Genomic DNA, 11152 nt, shown 5'->3' on the forward strand with positions numbered 1-11152 from the left:
ACTTGCCACCCTCACCCATTGGGCTACGGAAACGACGTGGGCATAAAGAGAATCTGACTTTCTTGCCCACACTCTTCAGCCTGGATGAGGACTGCCCTTGGTGGTATGCAGCGAATAACGTCTTCTGTCCGCACCGTCGTTGATCTCTTGTATCCTTTGGAACGTTGTTGACATCGGCAAGGCTTTCGTGGAAACCTGGCCGCGAAATCTATCTAATTCCCGAACCCTCACGTTCCACGAAGTCAGGCTTCAGATGGACTCCGGTTGTTTTCATGACACCTCCAAATGATGCTGCTGTTGTGCTTCTGACTTTAACCTTGTCGTTGTCAAGTGGAACAGCTGCATCGTCAATCATGAGCTCAAAATAACTCCCCACGACAGCTTACCCGAGTGCCTGCATCCTTTTGGTGTAGACTGCTAAATGAAGTGTCCAGGAACACTCCACGGTGCTCCTCTTGCATCCTTGCGAACCCAGGACGTTGTTTCCTTCGCTAGGCTTACACGCGCGAGCGTTGCCAGAGAGGCCCTCTTCCAAGTCTTCAGTGTAAACGATTGCGCAATGTTTTCCCCAATTGAACAGGCTCGCTCACTCACGCGCGATAACTTAGGTCGTTCCAGCAGGCGAAAACAAGCCTTCGGTCACGGTCTCAGCCCACACAAAGCATTTGCGCTTTTCGCTTTTCATCGCGCTTTGGGTGTATGCTTGGAGTTCAAGCCTAGGATCAGGTCTGACCCGGCAAGCGGATCCTCAATTAGAGCACAACCATGTGAGAACGTCGGCACCTATTGGTTTGGCACTGTTGCAGTGATGCCCTAGACTGGGTCAGGCACATAACTGGTGTCTTTAACCAATGCCGAGCAAATCCACTGGGGCCACAGAATAAAGAGGGTCCGTTGAAGCAGTAGGATCCAACTTGTCGAATCCGATCCTTGATTTCGATCTATCTCACGGACGCGTGCTCATTCTATGTTCGCTGGTCTCCTTCACTTCAAGTGCAACATCTGCACGGGACTATAAGGTCTCGCGCCCTTGATGCTATGGACTGATCTCCTCTGGAAACGCTCGACAATGCCGTCATGACAACAGTGAAAATTTTAGACGTCAGCCTGAAAGTCCAACGGCGCACGTGTCCACCCCGGAAGACGGGCGTCTCACGTGTGCGCCGCGTTGACAGCATGTGGGCAACTCGTCCTGCGCACGTCTTCTGCGCTCAGCCTGATCCCTCAGTTCTCCGCGTTTCTATTCAACAGATCCCTCCCGCCGCCCTTTCCCTTCCTCTCGTAGCCATCCGCGCTCTTCATCTTCCCCCACACCCACACCTTTGGCCATGATCGACGCCGCCGTGAAAGCAGTCCGCCGTGCCCTGTCCGCGGCTTCTCAATACCCCCCCGCTCAGACGGCCAGTCGAGCCGCGTCGTTCGTCATCGAACAAGCGCCCAAAGCCGGCGGTAACGTAATGTTTGTCTTCCGCGCTGGCTGCCGACGTCCCCTTGAGTCGGCGCTGCTTCCGCCATGGGCAACTCTTTGACGCGCACGGAACCTTTATGCCGCCGCTCAAAAGGCAGCATCGGGAACGTAGCCGCGGGAAGCGTGTTCGCTACACTACAAAATTCCGCGGCGGGCGGTCACGGCTTGTCCGTCGTCCACGGGGCGGTGCAGATTGGGCGGTGTTATTGTGGCACGCTGGGGGGCACGGCCGTGACGTTCGTTAAAAAGAATTTGTGCATCATGCCACACGTTTCTACGTTGATGAACGACTATCTCGGCTTATTGGTATCATTTTAGTAGCTTCCAAAGTATCCACAAGGAGCGACGTACACATGCACGTCCACAGCGAAATGCGTCCAGATTTGACATAACAAATCACGTTGAAGCTTGTCGCGACTGAACAAAACTGTAATGATTTGGCCCTAGAACATTCCCCAAAAATAATCTTTCGTCGTCAAGATTCATTCTTTAGCCCAGTCTAACGCCCGTAGGCGCCGTGGCATCATCCCATCCATCACACCGTTGTGTGATCATTCACTCCCGCTCGCATCGTGCCTCCTTTCCAGCCATCTAACTAACTTGCCTATCTTGCCGGATTGCAAATCCTGATTGCAAGCAGTGCTGTAAACGTGCTGAAACAAGGCCGACAGCCTCCTGAAGTAGGAATCGCATCCCGGACACTCAAACGGATACACGGTTTCGGCATATTGCAAGTCCAAGTCATAACGGTCAAGCAAGTCGTCCCGGTAATCTTCGTCAAGAAACGCCTTCCATTGGTAGCACAGGGCGGCAGATTCGTTCAAATCAATGTAGTCGATCTCGGAAGGACACGCACCGGACTCGAGGTGTATGATCATGGACGGATACGTGGGAAATTTCCTGTCACAACCATAGCACTTGATCGTTCGTTGCAGATGCGCTATTTTGTGCTGGTTGTTTCTGTCAGCCGTTGCCACAAAATGACCGCTGCTCGTACATTCTCCAGGTTGCCAGGGCTTTGAAAGTGCTCTTCACACGTTGTGCAGACATTGCACTCTCTCAGATGATCTTGATACTCTTGCGACCCAGGTATCCACGTCATCCCATCTCCGTCGTCGCAGCCCTGGCACACAACTCGGTGCCCTGTCTTTCGGTGGTGTTGCAGCAGTTTCTCCCATGTGGGCTCATCAGTCCCGCACACATCGCATCGATGATGGCTGAACGAATCGTTGTAGTGCTGCTGAAGGGCATGCACGGAGCGGAACGTTCGTGCGCAACGAAGACAATACGGTTTGCTGCTCACCATGTTAGTAGGTCGATTGGAGTGATCTAGTCAATATACTCACCCCATTGCAGCAAATTTGCTAGCCTTGCAAATGGTCCCGGGAATTATGCTGTCTTCCTGACATGAGCGATGGACTTTGCACGTCCCATACTTGCCCCGCCCAGTCTGCCTTCTTGCTGTATTGACTGATTTATGATTGGCCAAGAATGACTGACAGATTGGCCTCATAAGTCAATGTCGTGTAACCTGCATCACGTGCTCGTCGAACGGTGTCGCCGTGCTTGTTCCAAGCACGGCAGCGGAACGGCAAGCTGGTGAGTAAGATTCAGGAATTGCTAGCAACAATCGGCAGAAAAATGTTCGTCCTTCAGACTTCCACCAGCATTGATGTCACATGTGTCAATGATCCGCGTAATATGGATAAAAAGATTGAAAATGGTTTTAGCATGATGCAGAAAGCAAGAGCAGTATTGTGCTGACACTGTCCAACTTTTCGGGCTTCTTCTTCTATCGTAAGCCCCCTTCAACCCCGACTCCACAATTCGGCTGTACACGCGCAGAAGACCTCAAACACGCATAGGCAGCAGCAGTGAAATACCCGCTGTATAGCCGTTCTGTCGCTATACTGCTTCCCGAAAGATGCTCCTTCTCTCAAACGTGGGACTGCTCTCGGCGCTCCCTCTCCCTCCTGTGGGGTGACGGGCGGCGGCGGCCGTGTCCACCTGCGGCCTGGGGCTCACACTGCGCAGACTGGCAGCGTTGTCGTCTGCGAACGGATTTGACGCGGCGGGGCTCTTGCTCCTCGCCCTTGAGCCCGTTGTAGGGGCCCCCAACGTCTCGGTCTGCCGGAAGCCGCCACCTGTGCTTGCGCCGTGGTACTCAAGCTCCTGCTCCTCGTAGTAGCCTCCCACACCGGAACCGCCGTACAAGTCCGCTTCGGTGCCTACGCGGGAGTCCCAGGCCTCGTCTGGATCCAGCGCGTGGGCGCGACCCCGGCCCGGGACCCGCCCGCCCCCGTACCCGCTCGTCGCTTCGTACCCCGCGCCTGTCTGCGTCTTTGGGTTACGTATGCGGGACCAGATATCTCGCAGCTTGTCGCCCAGGCTGCTCGGTGCGGGCGACGGGTAAGCAAACGTGGTTTCTTGCTTGAGGTAGAACTTGCGGTAGGCCACGTAGCCGCCTCCGCCAATCAGGACGGCGAGAATGAGGACGATGAGAAACACCCAGCCGCCATTCATGGTTTCTGAAGCCCCGAATATTTACCTGCAAGAGTGGTAGTAGTGGCAGACGTGTTGGCGGTGAAGGAAATAGTCTTGGTAGAGGTAGCAACAGAGGACGTAGATTCTTGCGAGGACCGTGTCAGAAGCGCAGACAGCGATGGAAACAATGACAGACTGCCGTGGTTGTGGGGATTTTGTGCGGCTGGAAGACGGTGTGCGGCCGTTATGCGCACATTTGATTGCGCAGAGCGACGCCTCGCGCGATGCTTGCGGATTCGTGGTAGCTAAGCCCGGGCGGCGACGGCATGCAAAGGGAACACGAAGACTGTCGGTCGTGTCTGCTCTCTTCAACAAGCGCTTGTCGACTGAGGGTCGACGTCGGAACTCGAGGGAAGCGGTCGAGGAAGGAAAGTTGGCAAAGCGGGATGGGCTGCGGAGATGACGAAGAGGGCTGGCGGGCTGACCGGCGGCGGGGATCTGACGTAACATCGCCAGTTACGTACCTTACGTAGGGCTGACCAACGGCTGGCACGGAGCCCATGTAATCAATTCTGTAAGTTACGGAAACGTAATACGATATCACGTTGGGTGTAGTGCTGACGAGACAAAACACCGTCGCACCTCGCGCTGGTGCGCACATCCGTACAGTATGTGTGCACACGCAGCACACGCAGCACACGCAGCACACGCAGCACACGCAGCACATCACACACTCTCACATACATTTCCATCTCGAATACGCACATCTAACACACCGTACAAAGAACTCAAGCGCAGAAGTGTGCATCTATATATGACTCTTTTGTTCTCTCAGGCTCGCATTTGATACATGTTTCCATGCACTTGCACACACATATATATATCACATCCATGTATTTGCAAATATTGGCACAGTCCTCGTCAATTTGCCCACAAATATCTATTTGACTTGCCTCTCGTGAGCTTCTCTGTCGATGCCGTATGAAAGAAGCCCTTTGCGGCTCTCTAAAGCTGCGAATTCCTTGCTCTAACTCTGATCTCATACTGGAACTAGTCCAGTCAAGGGCGGGCCGTGTTCTTTACGTAGGCGCACAGTGAGTATTTTCAGCGCGCGGACCAGCTTCAGCCAGTGAGATCATCTGTAACTTAACTGAGAGCCAGCTGCTAGCTAATCTTCGTACATCATTCCGATGCAAGGGTCGCGACACGTCCTTTAATTGATGTCCCTTTTGACGGAAAAGGAACAGGACCTTGCTTCAATGCTACAGGAAGAATCGCAACTCCAACAGCAACCGCGATCATACCGTGTAGAGACGGCTAGCATCCGAGCTGGTTTGTGCAGAAAACTCGTGCTGAATTTGAATGGAGAAGATGGGCAATGGGCATATTTATGTGGAGTTTTGCTGGCACAAGCTATCAAGAGACCTGGAAATCCAAATGCTTGATGCGGTCTACTAAGAAGCACCTGCGTCATAGTAGTAATCGAGAATGATGTCGACTCCACACGTGCACTCATCCCTCCATATACTTGTATACATCCACAAACAAGACGTATATATGAAGAATTTACATATTTTTGCACATTCAAACACGAGCACCCAGACATAGTCGTACTTGTACACACTCGTCCTCATGCCTACACACAAACGTCCACACTCTAGTGCGCGAACGCAAGGCTGAGGCATCAGCTCTAATCCTAATATGGTAAGCATAACAGGCATGAGTGTGGCTTGAATGGACCCTTTTGCATTGGGATCTTAAACGGGAGTGTGGCTGATGACAGCGTTACGCGCCTCGCTTTTTGCTTTCTCGTCGTCTCGCTCGTACTCACTTCGGCGCTCAATCCCGTCCGACGACGACAGAGACGACCGCGTCGGAATCAGCCAGCATAACTTGGGCTTTCCATGCTCATGTGATCCATGCACTCTTTTCTCAACCCTTCAATCGCAACTCTCACCGTCCGACCTGCAGCGGTGTTAGTCCTGATCACGCTCCCGCTCGTTTGAACATCTCTTACGACACACTCTTTCGCACAAACCTCCTTTTTCTTGATCATGGCCGAAACCAGGGACGCAGTCGAATTCAACAGGATCATTCAGGCCGACCGCGAGAAGAAGAGGAAGCAGGAACTCGCCGACAAGATCTTCAGTCGTCGCTCCAGCGCTCCTTCAGCAGGCGCACTTGGAGCTCACAAGGGACTGGCTGGAGCATCTACGCTAGCGAGCAGAATCACGAAGGTGCGTGTACCTGTATCTGAGCATAGTGAATTCCTGCGTTCCGTGCAACACAGCTGACTTGAGAATGAACGAGAACAGCCCGGCCAAACGGCGAGGACTACCAAGTCGGGCGGAAACCCATTGTCTAGAGTGCAGCAAACCGTCGCTTTGAAACGGTCTGCATCCACTCCACAGTTAGCTACCGGCAGCGTCATCCGTCGCAACCAAGCCCTCGATGTCCTTGTCAATGGCGGTCGTTCTAGTCGCGCAAACGAAGTTGATGCCCAAGCCAACATCCACAGCGTCCGTGTGTCGCCAGGTGCAGGATTCAACATCAAAGGTAGCGCCGTGCAGATGAATCCGCCGCGCGAGTATGCCGTGGTGGCGCAAAACTTTGCTCCTGGTACCACCGCGGAGGACATCAGAGCCGTGTTTGTACCCGACCCTACGGCTGCTGGTTTGATTTCGTGCCAACTGCTCGTTAGCCACCCAACCGTCATCGCGGAGCTGGTGTTCGACAACCAGGACGCGGCCGAGGAAGTGGTAAAGAAGTACAACGGTAGGACAGCAGACAACCGAGTGCTCTACGTCTATCACTCGGACGCTCCCGCTGTAGCACGGAGCGCGGTTGCGCCTGTCAAAGGCGTCCAGAGATCTCACGAGCTGGTCACAAGTCACGACGATGAGTTGATGGACATGGAAGAAAACCGGCGGACGCGGCAGGCGCCTTACACGGCACCAAAAGGTCCACGCGCTTTGGTTGACGTGCAAGATGGGCGCTACGGCTTTGCGGAAAACGAGTATCGGCCAAGGAATAGTGCGAGAACGGACGGAGCGCTGGTCTCGGACAGTATGATCTCAAGGCAACGCCCCAGAGGCAACCGCCAGTATAGGCGATGAGCGCATGCGGGCAGATCTACCGCGTTTCGAAGATCGAAACAAGGTTTCAAAGCAAGGTGCGATATCAGCGCGACCACAGTATTCGAGACGTCTGAAGCCCATCTTTACTTTATCGATGTTGTTGTTAGAGTTACGTTGTAAAGATACTTTCTTTATTCTGAACTGCGCTGAAACCTAGATGCCATTAGTGTGGCCGCTCAAGCGCCAAGTTTGTCTAAGTGCGGGGCACCAAAATGCAGCCAGAAGAAATGGCTGGAATGAATTGATTTTGAACGTTGCTAAATCGTGCAATTCGGCGACCTGAATCACACGAGCATGACTTTCACACGTCCTTTTATTTTGACTGACAGAGTTGCACGACGCGCGGTGTGAGACCCGCTGATCATTCGTCAAAGCTTCGGGGAACAACGTTCACCTAGACATAACAAACGGCCCTCGACTGCGGTGCCTGCATCTTCGCCATCCCGGCCAACTTATTCCTTTCTGACTGTAGAATTAAGCGTGCATCCATTCTCTTAATACATTGCTATCGAGAAGCGAAGCGTGATGCCTTCGGCGGCGCCGGTACCGCCGCCGCAACACCGCAACCCTCAAACGAATCCTACGACGGAAATCAATGTCGCGGCTGCTGGAACAACAGCCTCGGGCAAATCACCACCGCAAAGCGCTCAGCAACCGCAAAAAGAATGGACCGAGGACGACTACGTCCTTGCGCTCGCCTTCCTCGAGCAAGTTCAGGACGTCGTCTCCTCGCTGCGGACGGCCCTACCGCAGATCGCCCACGTCATGAGGCGAAAGCACGAGCGGCCGCGCGACCTATACCTCGACTTTTCGAAGCAGACCATGGGCGGGGCTAGGAAGCTTGCGGATCTGAAAAAGATGTGGGAGGGGAGGCGGATGAGCGAGGTGAGAGCCAAGGTCGAGTCGAGTGTGAAAGAGCACGGGCGCGGCGTCGACGGGGTGGGCGAGGAGTTCAAGGACGGCGTCAGACAGGCCTTGGCACAGATGCCGCGATTCGGGTGGTTGGAAGAAGGGGAGAGGCTGAGAAAGGAAAAGGGCGTGGACCAGGAGGAGAGGGCGGAATCCAGCAACGCGGCGGGTGGTGACGAGGCCGTGGAAAGCGTGGTCGAGAGCTTCCGGAAGAGGCACGATGGCGCCGTCACCGTCGCCTTCGATCGGGAGTCGAAAGTCGTCGCGGTTGACCTTGCGCCCTCGGACGACGGCATGCCGCTGCACTTTGACGTCCTGCCGTCCGCGGGGAATGGCGACAAGATCGCGTACCAAGTGTCCGGCCCGCGCATACCGGACGTCGCAACCAAGGGCGAGCAGAAGCTGTTTCAAGCCATCCAGCGTTGCGTTGCGCTGCGCCCGAAGCAGAACAGCCTGGACCACACGCTCTCCATCCTTGCGGCATACAGGGACTTGACGACGCCGTGCAGCGCGTGCCAGAAGCTCGTTGACGGCGAGATGCTGTTGCCTGCCGCAAGACAGCTTGTCGACGGCAAACGTGTCAAGGCTGAAATCGGTAGCGAGACGTCCAGCTGGGTTGCTTTGCACGAGAGCTGCTTGAAAGCAGGCAGCTGAGCGCGCACAGGCGTCAAAGTGTCCTGTTGACGGACTGTAAAAGACGTCCTGTCTCTTCCTTTTTCAAGCTACGAATGCAATCTGCCTTGGCCCGCTTCCATGCCGCGCAGGAGCAGTTTCTTCCATCTGACACAGCACTTGCGGTTGACGGCGACAGGTCAGCGTGAAAGCACGGCGGCCTGATTTCAAGGGTATGGCAAACATCCTTCTCCTAACAAGTACAAGATATCCTCCACAGCCAGGCATGGCTTTGGTATTGTTTTACACATCGCAACTACGAATGCGTTCGCTTTGTGCGAGGCGCACTTGTCCATCGTGGCCACGATGGTTCACCATTGGGCTCTGTTTGTGTCGCCTACACTCTAGCTAACAATGCGCATTGCTCGTAGGGCTCTGGTTGCTTGCTTGCTTGCTTCTACCTTGGGAGATTCATCAAACCGCGCACAAATGGCTTGTTTGATGTTGACACGGCGATCTGTAAGGCGGGTGCGCATGTACAGCCTTATTTGTGTTTGTTCCCGTTAGAAAGACAAATACAGAGGTAGATTTTGAAAGTGACGATAATGACAACGACAATGACGATATAAATGTGAGACACTTGGATGGTTTAAGCCGTCGAGAAGTTCGTCTGCCCACTCGTTCTTGGTTCCGTAAGCCTGGGCCATAGAAGCGTGCACGAAGTATGGACGTTCCTCGCTACGCCGCCGTGTTCCCTGACGGCCATATCTGGATGGGCGAGCACTTGTTCCCAGACGAGAGCCTTTGGTTTCCGGAAGTGGATCACAGGCCGTTTGACCCTCCAAACTACCATGACTACCTTCGCACCAACCCACTCGACACCCGCGACCTTGAATGGGACGCCTCCGACATCGAGTCCGAGACGGGCCTGCCGCCGCGCCATCACCAGGGCGTGGAGTACATGCCCGGCCACTGGAGGGACGTGAACGGCACGGATGTAAGTTTCGCAGTCCTCGCTCCCGGCTCTCTCCTCCAACCACCCCGTGCTCTCACGGTCGACCTCGCTCATTCTAACACCGCAGATCCCCGGCTCGGGCGCGTTCGTGCGCTGGAACGAGCCGCCGGCGCGGCATCCGCACGGCAAGCGGCGCCGGCTGGCCTTCGTGTGGCCCAGCGACGGGAAAAGGAAGCGCACGTGGGGCCGCTGGAAGGACATCTTCGCCTCCAAGGGCCCGGACATCTTCGTCTCCAAGCTCGGCGACCGGCCCAGCAGGAACCAGTGGCGCAACAAGCACCTCGACTTCACGCCCGAGGATCCGGGCTTCAACACGCACGTGGACCTGCCGTGGGCGAAGCGCAGGAAGCCGTACGATTTCCGAGAGAGGAAATACAGAAACAAGGTACGCTGTTGGCGTTGAATGTTTTCTTTTTCTTTTCCTTTTTTTCCCTTTTCTCCTTTCTCTCTGTTTTCGCTTTCGTCGGCTGCGTGACAATCGTCGGCGCAGAAGATCGGACAACACATTGCTGAACGTCAAATGGCAGAGGAACCCGGGCGATGTCGTCTGGAGGGATGCGACGTGGCCGCGCAGAGGCGCGGATCATTACGAGCAGCCGCTAAACTTTCGGTGCGAGCATGGTCGGTGGTTCAACATGAGATGGGCGCCTTTTGGCGGCACCGTGCTGGAGGGTTACAATGGATATCCGCCACGATATAGAGGCATCTTCGCATAGGCGTTATTGTAAGAGGAACGTATCGGTGCTATCTAGGGAAAACAGACTATTGCGATGGCGAAGTCATGCAAACATGGTGCCGAGACACAGAGTGGGTAAAAGGTTCTGATATTTCAGACTTTGTAAGCAGCTCTTTCTATCCTTTTGTCATCGTATTTACAAGGTCGGACAAAGGAAAACAGTGTGCGCGTCCTTTTCACCTTCACATGAGCCCCCCTGGCGCCTATAGCTTGCTGATGAACAGCCTGGCGCACATGGTGCGTACTCTTTGGGGAAGCAAGTACTTGGAGAAAATGTAGATGAGAGTCGGCATGATGATAAAGGCGGTGGTGACCTCGTTGACGAAGTAGAAGGGAATGAGCTGGGGCATGGCCGCCTGCAGGATTCTCTGTAGGAAGTAAAAGTCGCATGTTAGCATGCTCCGACAATGACGCAGTCGAAGGGTTTGTTGTGAACGGTATTCGTGCGGGATCTATTCGTACCATCTTGTCGGCTGGGAGGCCATTGGTGTTTTTCTTCGTCTGAAGCTGAGCATTGAAGGACGGCGTGAAAGGAGCGACGACGCTCCTGGAGGCACCGAAGAGGGCCGGACGCTGGAGAGCCCTGGCGAAGGGTCGAATCAGTCTGGAGGAAGACATGGTCGAAGCTATCATGTCACGGCGTTAATACGGGCCAATGCCATCGAATACCATCATGTGCGGAGACGCAACGTACCAATTGAAGCAGTGACAAGCTCAATTGCGCGTCGGGTGTCAGGTGTGATGCGAAAGGCGGGTGTGGTGAAGGTTCGCTGTCGATGGTTTCCGGCGTC

General features: G+C 54.6%; 7 protein-coding genes across 7 annotated transcripts; 4 read left to right on the top strand and 3 right to left on the bottom strand.

Moving 5' to 3' along the window:
* Positions 1-106: 106 nt before the first annotated feature.
* On the top strand, positions 107-1106 carry PV09_08606 (uncharacterized protein). The gene has a single exon (XM_016362530.1). The coding sequence runs from the start codon at positions 422-424 to the stop codon at positions 815-817; it is 396 nt and encodes a 131-aa protein (XP_016209672.1). The 5' UTR covers positions 107-421; the 3' UTR covers positions 818-1106.
* A 913-nt stretch (positions 1107-2019) lies between these two features.
* On the bottom strand, positions 2020-2981 carry PV09_08607 (uncharacterized protein; the record flags this gene model as incomplete). Its single annotated transcript, XM_016362531.1, has 3 exons — positions 2020-2418; positions 2466-2763; positions 2815-2981. 3 exons carry the CDS (start codon positions 2979-2981, stop codon positions 2020-2022), a joined length of 864 nt encoding a protein of 287 aa, XP_016209673.1.
* A 392-nt stretch (positions 2982-3373) lies between these two features.
* Positions 3374-3991, bottom strand: PV09_08608 (uncharacterized protein; the record flags this gene model as incomplete). The annotated part of the gene is made up of 1 exon (XM_016362532.1): positions 3374-3991. The coding sequence occupies one exon, from the start codon at positions 3989-3991 to the stop codon at positions 3374-3376; it is 618 nt and encodes a 205-aa protein (XP_016209674.1).
* Positions 3992-5788: 1797 nt separating this feature from the next.
* Positions 5789-7351, top strand: PV09_08609 (uncharacterized protein). The gene is made up of 2 exons (XM_016362533.1): positions 5789-6189; positions 6268-7351. Exons 1-2 carry the CDS (start codon positions 6007-6009, stop codon positions 7066-7068), a joined length of 984 nt encoding a protein of 327 aa, XP_016209675.1. The 5' UTR covers positions 5789-6006; the 3' UTR covers positions 7069-7351.
* A 10-nt stretch (positions 7352-7361) lies between these two features.
* Positions 7362-9240, top strand: PV09_08610 (uncharacterized protein). Its single transcript, XM_016362534.1, has one exon. The coding sequence runs from the start codon at positions 7615-7617 to the stop codon at positions 8650-8652; it is 1038 nt and encodes a 345-aa protein (XP_016209676.1). The 5' UTR covers positions 7362-7614; the 3' UTR covers positions 8653-9240.
* Positions 9241-9334: 94 nt separating this feature from the next.
* On the top strand, positions 9335-10341 carry PV09_08611 (uncharacterized protein; the record flags this gene model as incomplete). The annotated part of the gene is made up of 3 exons (XM_016362535.1): positions 9335-9607; positions 9693-10010; positions 10153-10341. 3 exons carry the CDS (start codon positions 9335-9337, stop codon positions 10339-10341), a joined length of 780 nt encoding a protein of 259 aa, XP_016209677.1.
* Positions 9857-11146, bottom strand: PV09_08612 (uncharacterized protein). Its single transcript, XM_016362536.1, has 3 exons — positions 11056-11146; positions 10824-10987; positions 9857-10729 (listed from the first exon to the last, which is right to left on the bottom strand). Exons 2-3 carry the CDS (start codon positions 10977-10979, stop codon positions 10565-10567), a joined length of 321 nt encoding a protein of 106 aa, XP_016209678.1. The 5' UTR covers positions 10980-10987; positions 11056-11146; the 3' UTR covers positions 9857-10564.
* Between the last annotated feature and the right edge of the window lie 6 nt (positions 11147-11152).

Source organism: Verruconis gallopava (genome assembly GCF_000836295.1).
Source record: "Verruconis gallopava strain CBS 43764 unplaced genomic scaffold supercont1.43, whole genome shotgun sequence".
Lineage (NCBI taxonomy): Eukaryota > Fungi > Ascomycota > Dothideomycetes > Venturiales > Sympoventuriaceae > Verruconis > Verruconis gallopava.

What these genes read in the sequence shown, in the direction of transcription:
- PV09_08610 (XM_016362534.1), top strand. Translation starts at nt 7,615, where the DNA reads ATGCCTTCGGCGGCGCCGGTACCGCCGCCGCAACACCGCAACCCTCAA.
- PV09_08612 (XM_016362536.1), bottom strand. Translation starts at nt 10,979, where the DNA reads ATGTCTTCCTCCAGACTGATTCGACCCTTCGCCAGGGCTCTCCAGCGT. An exon ending in GCCTCCCAGCCGACAAGATG is followed by an intron (nt 10,730 to 10,823) that starts GTACGAATAGAT and finishes TACTTCCTACAG; the next exon opens with AGAATCCTGCAGGCGGCCAT.
- PV09_08609 (XM_016362533.1), top strand. Translation starts at nt 6,007, where the DNA reads ATGGCCGAAACCAGGGACGCAGTCGAATTCAACAGGATCATTCAGGCC. An exon ending in TAGCGAGCAGAATCACGAAG is followed by an intron (nt 6,190 to 6,267) that starts GTGCGTGTACCT and finishes GAACGAGAACAG; the next exon opens with CCCGGCCAAACGGCGAGGAC.
- PV09_08606 (XM_016362530.1), top strand. Translation starts at nt 422, where the DNA reads ATGAAGTGTCCAGGAACACTCCACGGTGCTCCTCTTGCATCCTTGCGA.